Raw genomic sequence first — 21655 nt, 5'->3', positions numbered from 1 at the left:
TGATTGAGCTGATGGTGTTTATTTTATGTAACGTAGCTCTTGCCCAATAGTGCAAGTATGTGAGTATTTGACTCTGTGCAGTGACCACATGTCACACTGTCTGATCTAAATTGTACATCCAGCAACTTGCGTGATTCATTTTGGGGTTGAAATCATGTGGTTTAACTGTGCTGTGCTCATATAAATGGGGTTGCTTGGATTCCCAACCATTACATCAAGCAACAACCACGTGCTCTGCAATTGTCATATTTAGGGCCAGTTATAAGTACTTGTAGGTCACAATGTCGCAGGTACATACAGTTTTCTTATGGTCTGTTGCCTAAGCTGAAGGAAATTGAACAAATGGTCAGATTTGATCCAAGGAACACCAAAAAATAGGCTTCCCTCACATTATAAAATGCACAAGGGTCAATGTCTAAGATGAAACCTTTTATTTAGCCATGATAATGGCCATAGCAGCTGATATGATGTTTAGAATCAATGTCCAAATGTCATAAGAGCTTACATCTTGGGCTTGGAAGCTGCTGAGCAAGAAATTTCCTGGGGGAAAAAAATACTTGATGTTTTGTTAATTGATAGTGCAAATTCACTCTTGTTTAATATTAAAATAATCAGAACTACATCAGTACATCCTTATTCACAAGTCCACTGTAATTCTAAATCACACGCATTGTAGAGCACACTGAGGTGAAAGTCTTAACTAGTGTCCATAGCCTCCACAGCTCCCGACATGGGTTCTCCCTGAACGCTTTCAAAGATCACGGCCATCTCTGCGTTGGTTCTAATTTGGGTGGCGAAGTCGGCCATCACGGGGCTTTTCTCCACATCGCTGATGGATAATAGAGCAGCGACTGCACGCATAGCCGAACGCCTCAGCTCCTCCTGCTTCTCAAACTCTTGTTTCACCGAGCCGGCCTTTACCTAAACATTCAGATAAATGTCGTGGTCACAGAGATGCTACATGTGCATGGACTGTATGATGGATTCAGTGGGAGAAGGGGAGTATTTCTTTTGATTTTAGACCCGCTTGAAGTAAATATCAGTAGGTTTAATATCGGTGTACTGAATAATGGAACATTACCTTTGTAGTACACGTGGCTCTGAGGGGCTCCACTAGTCGATCTAACCTCTGGACCACGGCAGCTGGACACAAAGTGGCTAGTCTTGCTAGCATGATAAAAGTTAACATCTGAGGAAAACCAAATGAAGGGAAATGTGGGAGGAAGCTAGTATATCTAAAGGAAACCCCACACGAATAAAGGAAGAACGATCCATACATCATATGACAGCTGTGCAGCACCAACACTACCTACATGTACCAACACTACATGTGTTTATTTAAAAACAATAAATGACTTTGGTAAAAGCTTCGGTAAGGGAAAGTGCTCGGGGGTGTGGGGTGGGGCATCTTTAACTTACCCTGATGTCATAATGGTCTTTTAAACCTTCTTCCACGTGGTTGAGGAACTCAAAGATATCCAGGCATTCCAGACAGTTATCCAGCAGTGTGTACATGCATTCAAAAGCTGCTTTACGCACATCTAGCCCATCATCCACTGTGTGCTTAAAGGGACCCATCTCTACCTGAAAGAGTGAAGAACATACCAATCCTGCATTAAATAAATGCCTCAGAAGTATTCTACATTCATCCTCAGGTGCAGTGGTTGTGAATTAGCTACAGTTTTACGTTCATCAGTAATATGTGATCTTTATTTCATTTCATTTCCCTGGAACCACTGGGCGCAATGCAGTAACACACCCCGGAAAGGCCGTCAATCAACTGTGGGTCCTCGGCTGTTTCCTCGGACATAATCAATCGTCTGTGCGTAGATTAATTAATTGGTAATTCATTCATTCTTTTTTTATCGACTGCTAAAAGCTGTCCAAGCATTGAGGCAGCAAAACACTATGCTTTACAGTTGGGGTTGGTGCTAATTGCCTTTTTTTCCACCGCATACCAGTCTGTATTTCTGCCAAAATCTAAATTTTTTCTCTCATCTTTCCATGGAGTAGTTTCCTGTCCCAAAAGTGTTTTTGAAGAGCAGTGCTTTTGGTTATTGGACAGTAAACAAAGAGAATTTGGTCACATAGCATTAATTTCACCTTTTCCAGGTTAGGGTGTAATACTGTAGTACCAGATTCTTTCTTATGAACATCCAGATCTTTAAAAACCGAGCCAGTTCTACTTCTGAGGCCCTTTAAAATTAGTTCAGATGAGCACGTGGTTTACATGAACAGATCATTCTTCGGCTTCCTAAACAAGAGTGGAATCAGACTTTAAATATTTTTAAAGGAAAATCCAGCAGACCTGGTCTTGTTAGGAAAATCAGACTGCATTTGATGAGTGATGCAGAAACTCAAGTAATTCCAAAGAGTTCACAAACCTTATAAAGTCGTATGAAAGTATAGAAGTAAATTTACTGCATGCAGTGTTAGCTACCTCTCGAATGAGCTCTTTCCTGATCTGGGTTTCCTTGTACAGGTTTGGAAGGACGGTGGTCAGGAGACCGCGGATCAGACCAGGCTTGTTGTGGGCGGCCGAATTGAACATCACCAAGGCAACACGCCGCACGTTGAGGTCTGCATCCTGAATGGTCTTCAGGAAGTCACCTAGTGAAGGAAGTGACAAAACCAGCCCATCTAGGTCATGTGTACTTGTGTTTTTGAATGGAACTGAACTATCACAAAACCTGGAGTGGTCTTACCTATGCATTCTTTAAGAAGTGAATCGATGGACGTGGGGTGGTCTACAATGGTGAATTTTATGGCTGTCACTACAGTACTGCGGGCAAGAGGGGACCCTAAAAACAAGAAAACAAGAAACAGTCAATCAACTATGTTAGAAGTCTGGACCCCTTACAGGACAGTATCTCATATGCCCACTTTAGCCCTGTGTTAGCACCCTTAAAATAAACTCTTACCAGATGTTGCCTAAAGCAACTTGAAGCAGATTACCTGTGGATAACTGCTTCTTAAGCCTGGCCAGAAAATCCGTTGGGTTGACCAGTGTCAGTTTGCCCAGACACTCTGCCACGACATTACGGGTACCCTCTTCTGGGCACTCGCAGTTCTTAAACAGCAGAGTCCAAATGTTTTCCACATGAGGCTTGAGACTCGTAGCTGGCAAAGTACTGATCACTTCTTTAAGGGAATGAAGAAGCAGGTACTGTCTCTTAGGCTGACCACCAATCTCCTTCAACAGAAATGGTAAGTAGTCTTCAAGATTTCCTACGCAGATGTTGCCCAGGGCACTAGATGCTGCAGACTTCACCTCTTCATTAGGGGAACTAAAGGCGTTCATGATGACTGTCTTCAGTTCCTTGTGAGCTCCCAGGTTCATTGAACGCCCCAATTCTCCCAGGCAAAGGAATGACAGGATCCTTATGGATTCTGAAGTCTTCTGATTTTTCACCTCCTGGATGAGGTTAGTGATGGTTCCAGAAGCTTCCTTGGGACAAACAGAGGATAGTGCCGCTACACATTTTGCCACTGAGTAATAGGATTGTTTGTGCAATGGCATAGACTCGGCTGATTTAGCCTTATAGAAAGGACTAGTCAAAGACTTCATAAGGTCACTGTACCCAGTATTGCTGCTCCTGGTCAAAACGATGGCTTGAAGGAACTCAACAATGGAGCTGAGGGCCCCTCCTTGCAATAATGGAGAATGGACCAGATGGAGCACTTCAGGCAAGACCGTGCCTCCAATCTTTGATAAAGAGTTTGGGCAAACCTTGCTCATACATGTCAGAAGCATGATGGCCACCTGAGATACATGCATATCACTTTCCTGAATTAAAGCAGGAACCTCATTCAACACAGACTCGATCATGGCAGGCTTGAAACTGTCGCTGTAGTTTGTGACGATTATGTTCAGGGCTGTTAGCGTGTTCAGCCTGAGGGCTCGCTGGTTCTTTCGTAAGAACGATGCAAGAATCGGGATCCCTTCAGTCAAGATTGATTTAAGGTCTATTTTAAGTGAAGATGTTGCCACTATGGACAAAGCCTTCACGGCTGTGAGCCTGGTAATTTCATTCTTCAGCCTTTCCAGGAAGATTTGCAAGGTGGACTGAAGGTCTCCACCCAACTGGTCACCCAAGTGACTGACAATGTGCGCCATGCAGGAAATGGCCCGCTCCTTTACCTCCTGGTCGATGTCTGCTGCCTTTAACCTCTTCAAGGTGCAAGCATAGACATCTTTTACATAAGGCTTTGCATCAAAGGTCGAGGGTCTATCTAAGGGCCGCATCATCTTGACCATTTGCTGGGTCACCTGAAGGGCCTCAGATGTGATTTTGTAGAAAGGATCTTCAACACAGTGAATCACCGGTGGCAGGATGACCTTAATGTGGGGGTGAAAGATCTCTGGGGTGTGGCTTGTCAAGAGGACATGGAGAAAGGAGAGAGCATCGATCTTCATGTTTGAAGAGGTAGACTTGTCAGTCAGGGAGTAGACAATGCCTGTGGAAAAAGAACACATTTATATGAAGGAGAGATGATTACAGAAACTTAGATTTTAGATTGGTACCTTTTGGGGCCTTGACACCAAGCTAGCATTAAATAACACAGTTTTTATTTTGTTGCCTCAATATTTCCTCAGATTTTCTGTAACAATTGGCGCTTGAACACAGTGCAAAGACTTCAGCTGTCAGACAACATGATGGTCGATTTGCTCTGCTTGAAAGGTAATAGTGGTCGCTCATTGGTTTTGGTACTACTCATCAAAAGGTTGTGTGTTTAATACTCAGTGCCCTTGAACAAGCCCCTCAACTGTAAGTCATTCTGGATAAAACACGTGCCAAATAAATAAATAAATAATTGAAACTCTCATAACAAAAAAAATACAGTATTTCTTTATGCCCTGCCATTGACTGAAGCCCTTAAATGATTGAGTTTAGGTGTTTTAGCCACACCCAATGCAAACAGGTGTATAACAGCAATTGTATATCATATATTTTATGCTTCTGACTTTTTGGCAACCTCTAGCCCTGACCTGTATTGAAGATTTGATCACCAGCCAGGCCTACTTGTCCAACATTGGTGCCTAACATCATACATGCTCAATGACTAAATGGGTACAACTTATTCATACGGGATAGCCAACAATCTTATAGTCAGATGATGAAACAGTGGATCATTATAATAGACTAAATTGGACAGAGAACTTACCAGGAATGAGGGCAGGAATGTGCTCCCCCAATGCCCCAGGAAGCACAATAGCCATTTCCGTCAGTATATTGAAACAGCCTTGTCTGGACTTCATGCTTTTCTCTTTCAGCTGTTTGTGCAAGGCCTTGATTACTGTGGGGACCTGCGAATGCAAGGAACGTCTGGTTTGAGAAGTGAAGTATTTACAGCAGTGGTTCTCAATGTCTTTAGACCAGCTACCATTCTGGATCAAACCAAGGAGCAGCAACAAGGATTGGTGTACAATCATCTTTATTCTTAATGACTTCATGCTTATTTCTATCACACTCTAATACCTGTTTCTTCAGGAGGGTAACTGCAGGGTCCTCTTTAGCTCCAGTATCTAATGCGGCCCCATGAGGCGGTTTAGTTTGCCGCAGTAATGCCACAAAAGCCAAGAAAATGTCTGATCTGACGTTCTCCTCGCGTTCTTTGAAGCGTCCCACTAAAGATGGGCACACGGACCCATAGAGCTCCACCAGCAGGTCTCTCCGGGTACTGATCACCGCCTCTAGACACTTCACAGACGAGCGCCTTACCTTCCAGCTCATGTCGTCATCGTCGCTGTATTCGTCATCCGACTCTGTGGAACGAGAAAGTTACTCGTATTGTGCATATATATATATATATGGACACCACTACAGTCTGTTTAATTATTTAGTCATGATTTACATGGCACTGTTAGAGAATACATTCCTTAATTTACCCGACTGAATCTGTAATTGCAAACCACAAAAGGTCTAGGAGCAACAACAGCTCAGCAATGAAGTGGCAGGCCAAGCAGCCACCCACAAGATCACTATGCAAAATAATCACCATGTGTTATACAAGTATCTAGAGATCTCTAGTGGAAAGCCTTTCAGAGGAGTAAGAGCTGTTATGACAGCAAAGGGACACCAACCCCCAAACAATGCCACAGGTTTTTAAATTCCATTTAAAAAAATCTGATTCTTCAAAATCCAAAGTCAGTTTTGCAGCGGCAAGGAAACCCAGTCGACCTCCCTCCCTCAGGCACGGCCAGTTGCGCCCAGCCTGGTTGATAGCATGTCTGAGATTCAAACTCCAGAGCTCAAGCTCTGTATGGTGGAAGGCTGGTGCATTAGACCACTGTGCTTTAGGTCAGCACTTCCCAATCTTTTTTGCACCACGGACCGGTTTCATATAAAATATAATTTCACAGATCGGCGGGGGCGGAGGGACTTAAAATAGAACAACTATACTGTTCACAAATGAGCTTTTTTCGCTGCAACGAGACCCTGCTTCCACCTGAGGGTGATATGAGATGATAAACACCCGTGTGTTGGCAATGGAAGCAGTGTTTTCATTGCTGATGTAGCGTCTCTAATTATTTATTCTTTCTGTGCGGCCCGGTAATAAATGACCCACGTACCCACTGTGCGGCCCGGTGGTTTGGGACCTCTGCTTTAGGCCATAAGTTAAAGTATCGACAGTGAACAAGCCCTAATTTCCAAGGAATTTAGAAAAAAATAATGAACCCTGGTCCTGATCCTCTCCATTTTCAATGTCCATGGCGTCCTCCTGGTCGTCTTCTGCTTGGTAGTTGTAGTTCGGGTCGTAGGTGATGTACTTCAGGCACATTTTAATCACTGTAGGGATGTGAGGCGATATTTCCTTAGGACACCTTCCAAAAAAATAACAGAAAGTTTACATTTTAATACGACACCTGATCATTAAAATCGAGACGTTTAGATTTAAAACATTTACCTACGAACGAAAGCTTCAAACGCCTGAAAGCAGTTCTCTCTTAACTCATCATCGTCCACGTTACAGAACTTTACCAGCGTTGGGATGATCTTCTCCAGGTGCTCACCTGAGGAACACATTCAACTGGTACCTTCATTCATAGTCTGTTTAACCACTGCTTTAACCTGGTCAGGGTTGCAGTGGGTTCGATTATTTGGGTAAAAGGCAGGAAACACCCCAGACAGGTCGCAAGTTCATCACAGAGCACACACAATTATACTTAGGACAATTTCTAGTACCTCCAATTAGACTGACCGCATGTCTTTGGACTTGTGGAAGAAAACCGGAGCACCTGGAGGAAACCCACACAGACAGAGGACACATTTACATTTACATTTTCGGCATTTAGCAGACGCTTTTGCATCTGTGCCACCCACTTGGATTTATTTGTATTTTATTTAAGTGGTACAGCAGGCAGTCTGGGTGCCACACAGTTCTAAGGTCCTGGTGTGGGTCTGTGGGTTTCCTCCAGGTTCCTCCTCTAGTTCATTTTCACTTCTCAAAACATGTAAAAATGTGGACTGGCTACTTTAAATTGGCACCGAGTGTGGGTGAGTCCAATCACTCAGGCACAGAAAAAACAAACATACATAAAAATGACACACACTTCTCTTACGAGTGTGTGTAAGCTCTTGAAATAACCATAAAACCGAAGCAGGATCTCACCGACTCGGTGCCCACCGTGCCGGCTGATGGTGGTCAGGCACTGGATGTAGGTACGTGTGTTAGCAGCGGGTGATCCTCGGGTCAGTTCCCCGATGACGTGCTGAGAGAGCTGGGTGAAGATGGCAGGACTGCAGCTGGGCACCAGGTGACCGAGCGCCATGATGGCACGTTTTCTAACCGCCATACGAGGACTGGTCAGTTGGGGTAGAAGACTGGTCAGAATGGACTGGTGAAAGCTGACCAGTGTGCTGCTCAGCCTACAGAGATAGAACATTCTGTTAATATTGATCACAAACACTCACCAAGCACTTTATTAGGAACTATATATCTATCTATCTAGTGTGTTTATTCACTGATTGTTTTATAAGCTACAGCTACCATACAGTCATACAGATGAAACATTGTGGGTAAACAATTACTGACTGTAGCACATTTGTTGCATTGTACACACCCCCCTTGAAAGGGACACCTAAAGAAGCCCTAAAGGGGACCAGAAGATCTTTGGATGGGATGGTGGAACATTCTCAAAGCTGCAGTGACACTATTTACTTTATCCTGGTCAGGGTAGCGGAAGGTCCTGTTCCACCAGTCATGTCTGTGTGGTCTACTGGCTGACTGATAGCTTTGCTGAGATTCAACCTCGGATCTCAATGGTCATGGGCTAGCATAACAGACTGCTGCACACCCAAGAGCCTTGCAATGACACTAACATGGTAATAACATGGTAGTGGGTGTTTTACTGGAATGACTTCATAGTATGAGGTGCATCAGTCATGGTTCTTCCATTGCCTGTCCTGGGACGCCTCTAACACGGCACCAAGGCACCAAGAAAACTCCACAGACACTGAAGATTAAAGCTAGGATCAAGCTCCCTGTCCTGTACCCAGTGTTCCTGGAACTGGATGCAGACCTGAGCGTGACCACAATAACCTTGTGGATGTTAATTCTGGATCTGATAATCAGAAGCTTCTGCAGAATCACCATCTAGATGATGTCCTGAGATGATTCAGGAGAGAGTTTCTCCGGTAAGAAATGTTATACCTTCCCAGCATATCGGAAAGAATATCCAGAGCTTCCAGTTGCACTGACACGTCATCCTGTTTAGCCATGGCGCTGATCAACTGAGCCGCGATCTTTCTACAGACGTTAGCGGTCAGACCTGAACCTACACAGGTGAACAGGTACAAAAATGTTTAGCATAAAAAACAGTACGACTACCAGTAATGTGCTATATGGCTAAAATGATGTAGACACGCCTATTTCATCATTCAGTCATTTACATTCAGTCTGTATTTAGCAGACCCTTTTATCCAAAGCGACTTACAGTACTGTGACAGTATACTATCTTAGCAATTGAGGGTTAAGGGCCTTGCTCAGGGTCCAAAAGTGGCAACCTGGCAGTGGTGGGGCTTGAACCGGTGACTTTTCGATCACTTGTCTTGTTCCTTAACCACCAAGCTACAAATGCTCCCAAGGTTTTGGATTTTTTGAAGTGTGTCTGACTGAAAGCAGGTTGGGTGGGTCGTGGTGGGTCCGGCTTTCCCAGAATCCCTGGGAGCAATGCAGTACCACAGCCTGGACAGGATACCAATTAATCACGATGCCTTGCCCACTCCCTTTTAGACAGCCAATCACAAGTGTATGAAGAGGCATATCTCAGCTACCTTTGGGTCAAGAAAAGACGATGAAACGCCCCCTCTATTGTTACAATATGCTGTAATAATTCACCTGCAGATGGTGGTGGAAGCTCTGCGATTACAGTCTTCAGCCCCATGCTGGAGATGTCACGTAGCTGCTCTTTGTCCGACACCATGTTTGAGCACAGCGTGTCCACCATCGTCTCCACCTGGTATTCCTTCACCTTGCTTACAAGTGGACCCAGACTGCACAGATCATATTACATAATATTATAGTCATCATTCATAACCATCCACATTACAATTACATACGTGTCGGCTTGGGATTTCATGATTTGGAGTTGGATCAATATAATTATGATTGACTATAGCTAGTCACTTCTCTGTGCTCATACAAATAGGGCTAGTTTAACTGAACTTGAAAGTACATGAAACAGTGGTCTATTACCAAATTAAAAGGTGGAGGGACTTAAGTTGTCACTGGAATTTTGTCCAGATGCTCAGATGTAATTAAAAAATCATTAATTATTCATTAAAAGCAGCTGGAACAATTGAGTGAGCTTGATTTGCCTTGGGTGCTGAGGGTACGGCTGAAGAAACAAGCAGCAGCTCCAAAAGAGCACATAAAGAAGATATTAAGCCTGGATAGTGGATAGTGTCTGTCATGTATGTTCCAGACAAATTGCTTCTCAGCCTCCCTGACTGGCATTAGACTGCTGTTCTATCTATTTTTTAACTGGGTACAGTTACAGTTATATGACCACAGAGAAGTCACAGCTTTGGTCAATCATAACCAATATCAAGAAATGAGGAGGTCATGTGACAAAGTTAAAGAACAATATAGAACTTTCTGCACCACTGCATAATTCTAAACACAAAGAAATATGTGTTCCAATCATTCAGTCACAGAAACAGAACAGACCTGATTAAATATCAATCTTTAAATTATGTGTTCATGCTGATTATTAAACATTTTAAGGTACTCACCATTTCACAGCTAGGTTCTGAACTTCTCCGTTTTTGTCCTCTAGAAGTTTCAGAAGCATGCTGACCACTTTTCTTTCACTGTCTTCATCCAGTTTTATCGAATCCTTCTGTAGTTCCATCATTAGATCGTTGGTGGCCATAAACCTAAAGAATAGAAAATAATAATAAAAAATTCTCACTTGTTTTAAAAGCTCTGATTTGATATGTTGATATGCTGGTACACTTGATTCGTTCAGAAATGTCTCAGTCTTTGCTCTTGTTAGAATGTAAGCGTACATAGATATTAATAACGGTTATGGTTATATAAATCAGGTTGATTTAACACCATCTAGCTATAACGCTTGTCAATAAATTGTCCCAGTATACAGCATACATCACTGGCCATTCAGGTGGCGCTATTGACCAGGTCGGCTGTGCCTGTGGGAGGATTAGAATGAATGTTTTACTGCCGATGTGCAATTGTGACGTCTGCTGCCTGGTCCAGGAGCCTGCACTAGTGGTGGTGTGTTCACAGGGTATAAAGCTTGTCTCTCCATACGCAGATGATAGTTGTCTGTAATGTACCATGCGACTACGTGATTGTCCGTGGGGGCACAGGATAGTCTCAGCCCTCCTTACCTGTGCGTTGGGAGGTATGAGTGGCAAGAAGAATTGACACAGGGGAACAGGCAACAATTAGATTGGGAGGAAATTTTTGTACATTTTGTACTGTTAAAGTGTAATTTAGTCAGCTCTCTGCGCTCATACAAATAGGGCTAGTTTAACTTAACTTAAAAATCCGTGGAACAGTGGTCTATTACCAAATTAAAAGGTGGAGGGACTTAAGTTGTCATTGGAAATTTGTCCAGATGCTCAGATCTAATTCAAAAACCATTAATTATTCATTTAAAGCTGCTGGAACAACTGAGCGAGCTTGATTCGCCTTGGGTGCTGGGGCTACGGCTGAAGAAACATGCAGCAGCGCCAGAAGTGCACATTTGTGTTGTTTAAGTGTCATTTTGAGTCTCAGTGTCCTTTAAATTCCCTGGCTTGTCTGTTTTTTATTATCTAAAGGAAAAGATCATTGTAGATATTATCTACAGGTATTAGCAGCTTAGTGAGTCTGCCATGTTTGCTTTAGGGAAGGATCTATAATGTGACTGGTTAAAGAAATGTAAAGACACCAGCATAAGCAACTGTTAAACTGTGTTTTAGGGTTTTTTTTCAGTCTTATGACACAGTTGCACTTGAACTTTGCAATACTGACCTGTGCATCTAGAATAAATATAAAAAGCATAACATTTAGTCAGTCAGATGATTCCTTCATGTTGTTTCCATATAAACTGTGATGATTGCAGTGTAAAAAGATAATACGATGTGAAGAACTGCAGGGCATTTCATTAATATTCTATTTTTACAGGCTAATATTAGTCATGCGGCTCAGCGCAGGCGCTCTTACCGAAAGTCTTTGTCAGTCGAAGTCATTTTTTCCAACAGGTTGGAAATGTGATAGGTGACATTTGACATTCTGGCTCCTCAGATTTTAGCACAAACCTCAGAAATCAGTCGGCCTGTCTGTGTTTAAATAAAAAAGTTAAATGTTTGGCTGACTAAGAGCATAACAGGTGATTGAAGCGTCTGTCTGTGGTCTGTACTGGGTAACATGATCTCAGAGACAGTTATTAATAGGGTCAAAATAAATGGCTGCATTCAAAGCCACCGACTGCAAACTACACAGGCTGCCTACATGCTGCCAGAGTCTTCCTCAAGCACAAATCATTTCATTTTCATGTTTTACCCTGATCAGGCTTCATCCTGGTCAGGCTTGCAGTGGGTCTGATGTCAATGGAGTGCCAGTCCATCACTGAGCCTTGTTCACCCCACTCTGATGCCCAACCAGCCAATAGCAGCACTAGATCCCAGTGGTAGAGGGCTGGTGTAATACCGCTGGTGTAATAACGCTGCACCACCCAAGTACCCATCAAAAATCAAGGATCAAAAGGATCTCAGGTAAAATGACACTTTCTAAAAACTCCAATTTTTTTTTTTTTTCGGAAATTTGTTTGCATGTTGGCCACAATTGTAAACATTTACTACATTTGAAATGGTTCCTGTTGGGAGTTCATAGCTCTCACTGTGGATCGATGGAGTCCTAGACATTGCTTAAAACCTTTTTTTGATCATTTTCAATACGTTTTCCTGTCATAGTTCAAAGGTAAGTGCATAACCGCCGCAATAATAAACATATTATTGCTATTTGTTTCTTTAATGTGACTTTTTTAGTTTTTACTTTGTAATTATTTTATCAATGTTATTATTTTGCTTCTGTGTAAACAAATTTAAAACTCAAAGCATTAGGACCACCCACCTAATATGCTAAGATTATGTATAAAATATAGTGTGTAAAATATTTTGTTCTGTGTGCAAAATATTTCCCAGTATGTTACACTCAGTAAATTCTTAGATTTGTTTATTTATTAGTATTTTAACGTCATGTTTTACACTTTGGTTACATTCATGACAGTTACAGTAGTTACTCATTACACAAGATTCATCAGTTCACACGAGGTTATATCAAACACAGTTATGGATGATTTTGTATCTCCAGTTCACCTCACTTGCACGTCTTTGTGCTGTGGGAGGAAACCGGAGCACCCGGAGGAAACCCACACAGACATGGTGAGAACATGCAAACTCTACACAGAAAGGACCCGGACCGCCCCACCTGGGGATCGAACCCAGGACCTTCTAACCCCCAACCCTGGAATTCTTAGAAAGTATCATTTACAACAAAATGCTTTAGGTTTGTTAATATTAGAGGATGCTGTTTTATTTAACCTAGAAGATAAACTAATTAGGAATTTGGCTGCCAGGTATGTGAATCTTTTGTGTCAGATTGTATTTATAGGTGAGAGTTGCTGTTTGAGTTGCTTTTTTTCTTTCAAACTTTTGGATTTTTTTTAACATTTTTTTTTTTTTTTTACTTTACGCGTGTAATGATTGGAATTAATTGATTGTATTTATACCAGTAAGGAAGATTAGTTTCGGGTCTATACTAAACAAGAAACACATTTTATCTTTTTAATATAATTTACTTTACTTTTATTTTGGTTGTTTTTTTTATCGGGTTTAGGATGCCACCCAAAATACGGACGTGCCCTTTTCCGGGTGTTGCATTCTTGCACCGACTGTTTACTGATGTAAAAAAACACGCAAAACGCCGCGACCCTGATCAGGATAAAGCGGTTGATGAAAATGTAATGTAAGGTTTGCGTGTACTTTTATTTGGGACTTTTGTTTTGAAATGCTTTACCAGCCGTGACCGGAAGTTAAAGGTCCACATTACTGGTTGCCACGTCGAAAACACAGAGCGGTTCGATCAGAACGAACCGAGTATAAATAACCGTAAATACGTTTATTAATTTAATTCTTATTAGAAACTTTACTTTTAAATATGGTGAGTACAACTTTAATAACTACTGTGTGGTCGTTGAGAAACTAGAAACTAGCCTACTGCTGTTTAGCTAACATTAGCATGCAGTGATTATTGTTATTAAACTCGCATCGTTTATTTCATACATAACAATTATTTATTTATAGATTATTTAATTGGTAATGAATTTATAAATATATATATATTGTATATACGTGTATATATACTGAGCATACCTGTATACACTGATCAGCCATAACATTAAAACCACCTCCTTGTTTCTACACTCACTGTCCATTTTATCAGCTCCACTTACCATATAGAAGCACTTTGTAGTTCTACAATTACTGACTGTAGTCCATCTGTTTCTCTGTATGCTTTGTGACCACTGATGAAGGTCTAGAAGATGACCGACTCAAACAGCAGCAATAGTTGAGCGATCGTCTCTGACTTTACATCTACAAGGTGGATCAACTAGGTAGGAGTGTGTAATAGAGTGGACAGTGAGTGGACACGGTATTTAAAAACTCCAGCAGCGCTGCTGTGTCTGATCCACTCATACCAGCACAACACACACTAACACACCACCACCATGTCAGTGTCACTGCAGTGCTGAGAATGATCCACCACCTAAATAATACCTGCTCTGTGGTGGTCCTGTGGGGGTCCTGACCATTGAAGAACAGCATGAAAGGGGCTAACAAAGCATGCAGAGAAACAGATGGACTACAGTCAGTAATTGTAGAACTACAAAATGCTTCTATATGGTAAGGGGAGCTGATAAAATGGACAGTGAGTGTAGAAACAAGGAGGTGGTTTTAATGTTATGGCTGATCGGTGTACATATACTGTATATGAACTCTAAAGTCATGTAAAAGCTACCATGTTTATTCATATCACACTTTTCTTTCAGGTGTCGGTCATCAACACCGTGGATACCTCACATGAGGACATGATTGTAAGTATCTCTGGTGTCTCATTAACTGCTCGCCCTTCGTTTTATTAATTCGTGCAGCTTCTTATTTTGTAATCATCTCTTATTTAGCATGACGCCCAGATGGATTATTATGGCACCAGGCTGGCGACCTGCTCCTCTGATCGCTCTGTCAAGATCTTCGATGTGAAGAACGGTGGACAGATTCTTGTGGCTGATCTGCGGGGGTGAGAAGTCTTAATAATGACTCTGTGTGGAATCGGTTGGGTCATGAGAGGTTCTGAGTTATAAGTTACTGATTTGAAAATGTAGGATGTGTGCAGCCAGACTAAAGAGCTTAACACTGATTATGTGTTATTTATTTAGGATCTTTTGAAGCAAAAATGGTTTAGAGCATAAAATCTGACTAAGCAGCTTGAAAATGAATGAGAACAAGGATAGGAGAGAAGGATACCATTCTGTTTTAGATTTACTTGTTATATGTTATATATTTGTAGCTTGTGTAGCTTGTGCATTCAGGCAGTACTTATATGACTCCTGTTGATGTATGTTAACTTTAACTGTACACATGGTGTGGATCTGTCGTGCTCTCACCACCTTATGATCGTAACTGTGAAATCTTGATTTTGTAATTAGGGTTTTACAGTATAACTTTTTTTCACTGAATCAGATTGCGACATCAAGCCGTTTATGAAATATTGGCGAGATTTTAGTCTTTAAATAAAGTCTTGGGTGATTTTAATGCTCCGGCTTGATTCTCTGCAGACACGAAGGTCCAGTTTGGCAGGTGGCCTGGGCACACCCCACCTACGGTAACATCCTGGCCTCTTGCTCCTACGACAGAAAAGTCATCATCTGGAGAGAAGAAAACGGCACATGGGATAAAATGTACAAATACACGGGACACAACTCTTCAGGTACTCACTAGTTCGTTTAGGGACTTTTATTCTATTTTCATTAACTGCTTTATCCTGGTCCTGGTTGCAGTGGGTCTGGTTCCACTGGGAAACACTGCCTGCAGGAAGCCAGTCCATCACAGAGCTTTAACCACCCCCTGTCTCTGACATACCCAATCATGTCTGTGTAGACACCCAGCAGGCCAATAGCACCTCTGGAATGTAGTGTTACTGACCACTGCTTCACCCTAGTGATTCAAAAGCTCTGATGGTGCAATCTCAATTCTCACCTACATGGGTGATTGGCAGTGGGACATGATTTTATAATACACAGATTAATTTATGCATCCTCCACCAAATTTCACAGTGGGTGCTTGTCACTGTGCCCGTAGGCTTCTCGATGTCTCTCTCTAACCAGTAGATGACAAGATGTTGGGTCAAAATTAGACTCATCAGAATTTTCTTTTTTTTGTCCAGCAGCACCACTGCGATTCAAACCCGCATCCTCAGTGGTGGTGGCTTTACTAATAGACCACCTCAGTTTTCCTAATGCGCTGGTGCATTTTGTTGAATGACGTCGTGCATTTCCGGTCTCTCGTAGTGAACTCTATTTGTTGGGGACCCTATGACTTCGGTTTAATTCTGGCCTGCGGAAGCTCCGATGGTGCAATCTCAATCCTGACCTACACCGGTGATGGACAGTGGGACATTAAGAAGATAAATAACGCGCACACGGTGAGTATTTACTGTAAATATAGTTTAGAAAAGCCAGCCTGTCTTTTAATCTATCTAATTTAAAGCTGCGTAAACAAAGCGTTAGAAAAACCAAATAAACAAAACAGATTTATAGCTGCACCTGTTGTGCAGTGTTTGAGATGATTGTTCTGATCTGGTGTAAATGGTCTTTCTCTGTTTCCTCGATGACAGATCGGCTGTAACGCAGTGAGCTGGGCTCCCGCTGTTGTTCCGGGCAGTCTCATAGAGCAGCCGACGGGTCAGAAACCCAACTACGTCAAGAGATTCGTTTCTGGGGGCTGTGATAACCTGGTCAAGCTGTGGAAGTAAGAACGAACTGAACACCAACAGTTTAACACAAAATCATCAACCACTGGTCACTATTTGTGCTGACGACTGCTGTCTGTACTTGATTTCTTTGCAGAGAAGAAGATGGCCAGTGGAAGGAGGACCAGAAGCTGGAGGCACACAGTGATTGGGTGAGAGATGTAGGCTGGGCTCCATCTATTGGTCTCCCCACCAGCACCATTGCCAGCTGCTCTCAGGTGATCAGTCTCACAGCACCTTCCTTCCTAACCTCAGTTTTTTAAAGGTCGTTTTCACTCTGTTTGATTAGACCAGTATAAACAGGACACACGTTCCTTAATTGGATTGCTTTGCCCAGTGTGTTCCACTCCAGATGTTGTTACCTGGAGACGATGGCACATCGACCCAATTCAGCTTTAAGTTTTTTCATAGGTTATTACACCTGACAGGCTGTTAAGCCAAATCATTTTTTCCCTCACAGGACGGTCGAGTGTTCATCTGGACGTGCGACGACCCGTCCGGAAACTCGTGGACTGCTAAACTCCTGCACAAATTCAACGATGTGGTGTGGCACGTCAGCTGGTCCATCACTGGCAACATCCTGGCCGTGTCTGGAGGAGACAACAAGGTGGGTGCCTCAGCTATCATCATCGGCGTGGATGGTTGTGTTGTGTCGTGTCGTGTCGTATGTTGATATGTTTACATTTACAGCATTTAGGAGACGAATCTTATACAAAGTGACTTACAAAGACTGACTTAAATTCCCTAATAATATACGACTGAAAACATATTTTTATATAATACAAGACGAATACAACTAGCATTAAACACTGATTCATGCATTCATGAATATCACAAATGTGATAACATGGCTTTATAAAAACAAACAACTAAACACAAGTGGCAACTTTACTGTGGTAGGTTTTGTACCTGCTTCTGATTGCTAGTCCAGTGCCTTAGCCGCTGAGCTTGCACTGTTTCTGGTGCCTCATTTATTCTGTTTTGAAAATATAAACAAGTCAGAGTGAAAGCAGGTTTGTTTTTATTATTAATAAAGTCACTGCTAAATCAGTTTGAAAATGATTTGATTTACAAATGTATTTACTAAGGGTGCATTTTTTCAGAATTAAAGCTTCCACGAAGCGAATGGACCCTGAATAGTGATGAGCTGGGACCTCTTGCTGAAAGTGCAGGGCCATTCGCAAACCTTCTGGTTTGGTGGCATCATCTAGCTCGGGTTAAACACAGGGTAACACACTTGGTTTTACTCATAAAGCTACCCTACAGAGTTTAGTAGTACAGAATCTAATGGTCATTACCCCCTGACTCCAGAGTGAGTCCCAATGGCCGTAGTAGACCATCAAAAGCTTCAAAGTTACATCACTATAAACTAGGGATGTAACGATGCACCACAAGACAGTTAAAAATCGATTAACATGTGTAACGATTCACATCAGTTCACATGTATAAAGAATCGATATTCACTTTAAACAGCAGAGGGCGCTGGCGCTATTCACCTCGCCTGGTTGACGTCACTACAGGGTTGCCAGGTTCGGAATTTTCCAGCCAAATGTATTATGTGAGGAGACTTTCTTTATCTGTATTATTCATTTATTTATTTAAGGTGGGATTGATTTCATTTCAGTTTTTTTTACACAAAAAGGGAGGGCGGCACGGTGGCTAAGCGGGTAGCAATGTCTCCTCTTTCTCCTTATTCTGTTTTGAAAATATAAACAAGTCAGAGTGAAAGCAGGTTTTTTTTATTATTAATAAAGTCACTGCTAAATCAGTTTGAAAATGATTTGATTTACAAATGTATTTACTAATGGTGCATTTTTTTCAGAATTAAAGCTTCCACGAAGCGAATGGACCCTGAATAGTGATGAGTTGGGACGTCTTGCTGAAAGTGCAGGGCCATTCGCAAACCTTCTGGTTTGGTGGCATCATCTAGCTCGGGTTAAACACAGGGTAACACACTTGGTTTTACTCATAAAGCTCCTAAATGCAAGAAAATTGAGGACATCCGTTAACGTCAGATGTCTGTTTGTCTTTTAAAAAAAAAACACAGACCCCTAACGCCATGTCACAGACCCCAGATCACAGGGAATCACTGATGTACTTAACAGCAGACGTTTGTGACTGTTGATTTGCTAGGAAGTTAATAAAGATACGTAAATGCAGCTAGAACAGCCCCCACTCTTGACGGTTTTCCACTTCAGATTTGAAGTGTGTCTGTGGACATTTGTGGCCTTAAAGTCAAAAAGGCATTTGTGAGGTCAGTCCTTGGCTTCGATATGAAGTTTTACTGATGTCTGGGCTCAGTGCAGGCCACTGAAATTCCTTCACAGCCTAAATGTACTGCAGTATTTGTTGTTGACGCTCATGACATAAAGTGGCTAATGAAGAGAAATGTAACAGCAGGACGAACGGACATCATGCATTAACGAACGTCCTCAATTTTCTGCCACTTTTAGCTGTAGGAGTAAAACCAAGTGTGTTACCCTGTGTTTAACCGAGCTAGATGATGCCAACAAACCAGAGGGTTTGCAAATGGCCCTGCACTTTCAGCGAGAGGTCCCGCCTTGTCACTATTCAGGGTCCATCCGCTTCGTGGAAGCTTTAATTCTAAAAAAATGCACCATTAGCAAATAAATTTGTAAATCAAATCATTTTCCAACTGATTTAAAATCTGCAAATGGAGCGTAAAAGCCGTCGCCGCTGAAATAAATCAGAACCTGATTTATGCCGTTTAAATCAATAGTTGAATGTAGACGACCTGTATGGTCTGTTATGTAAAGACTTGTTTTTTTTTGTCTGTGTGCATTGTTTCGCACAAAATATGCTGATGTCGTTAAGCCGATGTTGCTAATCTTGAACACCATCAACTGGTAATTAGCATAAGCCCAATTCCCCGAGAGCAACAGATGTTGGCACGGCTGCCTAATCGAGAGGAGGGGGAGAGAAATTCTCCCAACCTGAGGAGAGGAATGCTCACAAAGCTTTAAATTCTGCTGTAGTGAAGTCAATAGGTGATGTATTTGTGTTAGTAACGGCTGTAGGGGCATCTAGGGAAGGACAGTTGTAGCCTAGTGGTTAAGGTCCTGGACTGGTAATCAAAAGGTCGCTGGTTCAAGCCCCACTACTGCCAGGTTGTCACTGTTGGGCCCTTGAGCAAGGCTCAACCCACAATAGCTTGGACGGTATACTGCCACAGTAGTGTACGTCGCTTTGGATAAAGGCGTCTGCTAAATGCTGAGTGCGTCTGAGTGACCCTACAGAGTTTAGTAGTACAGAATCTAATGGTCATTACCCCCTGACTCCAGAGTGAGTCCCAATGGCCGTAGTAGACCATCAAAAGCTTCAAAGTTACATCACTATAAACTAGGGATGTAACGATGCACCACAAGACAGTTAAAAATCGATTCACATGTGTAACGATTCACATCAGTTCACATGTATAAAGAATCGATATTCACTTTAAACAGCAGAGCGCGCTGACATTATTCACCTCGCCTGGTTGACGTCACTACAGGGTTGCCAGGTTCGGAATTTTCCAGCCAAATGTATTATGTGAGGAGACTTTCTTTATCTGTATTATTCATTTATTTATTTAAGGTGGGATTGATTTCATTTCAGTTTTTTTTACACAAAAAGGGAGGGCGGCACGGTAGGTAGCAATGTCTCCTCACAGCAAGAAGATCCTGGGTTCGATCCTCAGGTGGGGCGGTCCGGGTCCTTTTCTTATTATTATTACATTATTTTGGAAGAATTAGAGACCACAGGCTGGCCAAAGTAAAAAAACGCCTTTGCTGGACCCTGGTGAAGGAAGAGCGTCCACCGATATGTGACCACTGTAATACACAAATAACCATTGAACATTTATTGACAAAATGCACATAATATAACATAGAATGACAAAGACTTGCAATAACATACAATTGTTGAAATTGTTTTAGAAAACCAAAACACAGAAAGGACACTAGACAAAGAACCTAAATAAATAACCTGTACAAAATCTAGGTACCCATCTTGCCATGAGAATGACCAATGTGTAAACATGGTGTTTAACAACGAACAAACAAACCTTTGCTGCACTCATGATGTCATTGTGGAAATAAAATCAGTGTGTCAAAAGTGATGCAAAAAGTGTCTTTAATAATGCAGCATAATTCAATCATGGTTCTGCGTTCTCAGGTGACTCTGTGGAAGGAGTCTGTGGACGGACAGTGGGCCTGCATCAGCGACGTGAATAAAGGCCAGGGCGCGGTGTCCTCCATCGCCGAGGGTCAGCAGAACGAGCAGTGATGAAGAACCCTGCTCAGAGACCGAGGAGCTTAACTTAAACCTCAGAGACGTTCTTAGACCAATAATCCATCACTTTCTGAAATTCCACCAAATCCACGCAGCTGCAGGAGTCGAAAAAGCAGAAAAATGAAACAGTTTTTATAGTTTCCTGCCAAAAGATTTTACTTTTAATAAATAAAGTGTCCATGACGGATTGTTTATGGCTTGATGATGATATCGATGATATTTGGTTAAAAACTGTTGTTGATTTTCCTGTAATATAAGAAGCATCGAAGCCTGGTCTTATATTTAATGTCTTCAGTGTAGATGAAGATGATGTCATTTTGATTTGTTTAATTGCCACTAAAAATAAATTTTTATAAGAATTGAGAACTCCGGGATTTACTTGATCGGGTAAAATTAAGGTTTATAGGGGTGGCTCGGTGGGTAGCACTGTCGCCTCACAGCAAGAAGGTCCTGAGTTCGATCCCCAGGTGTGGCGGTCTGGGTCCTTTCTGTGTAAAGTTTGCATGTTCTCCCCATGTGGGTTTCCTCCCACTGTCCAAAGACATGCAAGTAAGTTAAACTGGAGATACAAAATTGTCTGACTTGAACTGATGAATCTTGTCTAAGCAGTAACTACCTGTCCTGTCATGAATGTAACCAGTGTGTAAAACATGACGTTAAAATCCTAATAAATAAATATTGTTAACTCTGAGGGCCCTACAAAGTGTAGATGTCCAGATTCTAATCATCGTTACCCTCTGACCTCTCCAGAGTGAGTCCCAATAGACGTAAACCATCAAAAGCTTTAGTTACATCATCATAAACCTTATTTATTTATTTATTA

The 21655-nt window shown here is 42.0% G+C and overlaps 2 protein-coding genes across 2 annotated transcripts; one reads left to right on the top strand and one right to left on the bottom strand.

The window, feature by feature from the left end:
* Positions 1-563: 563 nt before the first annotated feature.
* cand2 (cullin-associated and neddylation-dissociated 2 (putative)) lies at positions 564-11903 on the bottom strand. Its single transcript, XM_062986964.1, has 15 exons — positions 11677-11903; positions 10239-10382; positions 9343-9497; positions 8656-8779; positions 7615-7871; positions 6910-7015; positions 6681-6826; positions 5481-5767; positions 5167-5308; positions 2956-4458; positions 2706-2801; positions 2441-2610; positions 1420-1584; positions 1082-1189; positions 564-921 (listed from the first exon to the last, which is right to left on the bottom strand). Exons 1-15 carry the CDS (start codon positions 11742-11744, stop codon positions 697-699), a joined length of 3696 nt encoding a protein of 1231 aa, XP_062843034.1. The 5' UTR covers positions 11745-11903; the 3' UTR covers positions 564-696.
* Positions 11904-13560: 1657 nt separating this feature from the next.
* sec13 (SEC13 homolog, nuclear pore and COPII coat complex component) lies at positions 13561-21198 on the top strand. The gene is made up of 9 exons (XM_062986873.1): positions 13561-13674; positions 14564-14608; positions 14696-14811; positions 15350-15501; positions 16082-16215; positions 16408-16541; positions 16640-16760; positions 17003-17149; positions 20716-21198. Exons 1-9 carry the CDS (start codon positions 13672-13674, stop codon positions 20824-20826), a joined length of 963 nt encoding a protein of 320 aa, XP_062842943.1. The 5' UTR covers positions 13561-13671; the 3' UTR covers positions 20827-21198.
* Positions 21199-21655: the final 457 nt, after the last annotated feature.

This window comes from Trichomycterus rosablanca, chromosome 24 (assembly GCF_030014385.1).
Source record: "Trichomycterus rosablanca isolate fTriRos1 chromosome 24, fTriRos1.hap1, whole genome shotgun sequence".
In the NCBI taxonomy this organism is placed as follows: Eukaryota; Metazoa; Chordata; class Actinopteri; order Siluriformes; family Trichomycteridae; genus Trichomycterus; species Trichomycterus rosablanca.
This window is presented reverse-complemented; position numbering and strand designations above follow the sequence as displayed.

Excerpts from the sequence above, each read along its gene's own strand:
- sec13 (XM_062986873.1), top strand. Across the intron at positions 16,542-16,639 it reads AACCTGGTCAAGCTGTGGAA|AGAAGAAGATGGCCAGTGGA; the intron begins GTAAGAACGAAC and ends ATTTCTTTGCAG. Across the intron at positions 17,150-20,715 it reads TGTCTGGAGGAGACAACAAG|GTGACTCTGTGGAAGGAGTC; the intron begins GTGGGTGCCTCA and ends CTGCGTTCTCAG.
- cand2 (XM_062986964.1), bottom strand. The coding sequence starts at position 11,744 with ATGTCAAATGTCACCTATCACATTTCCAACCTGTTGGAAAAAATGACT. Across the intron at positions 9,498-10,238 it reads CAGAACCTAGCTGTGAAATG|TCTGGGTCCACTTGTAAGCA; the intron begins GTGAGTACCTTA and ends TGATCTGTGCAG. Across the intron at positions 1,585-2,440 it reads GGAAAGAGCTCATTCGAGAG|GTAGAGATGGGTCCCTTTAA; the intron begins GTAGCTAACACT and ends TCACTCTTTCAG.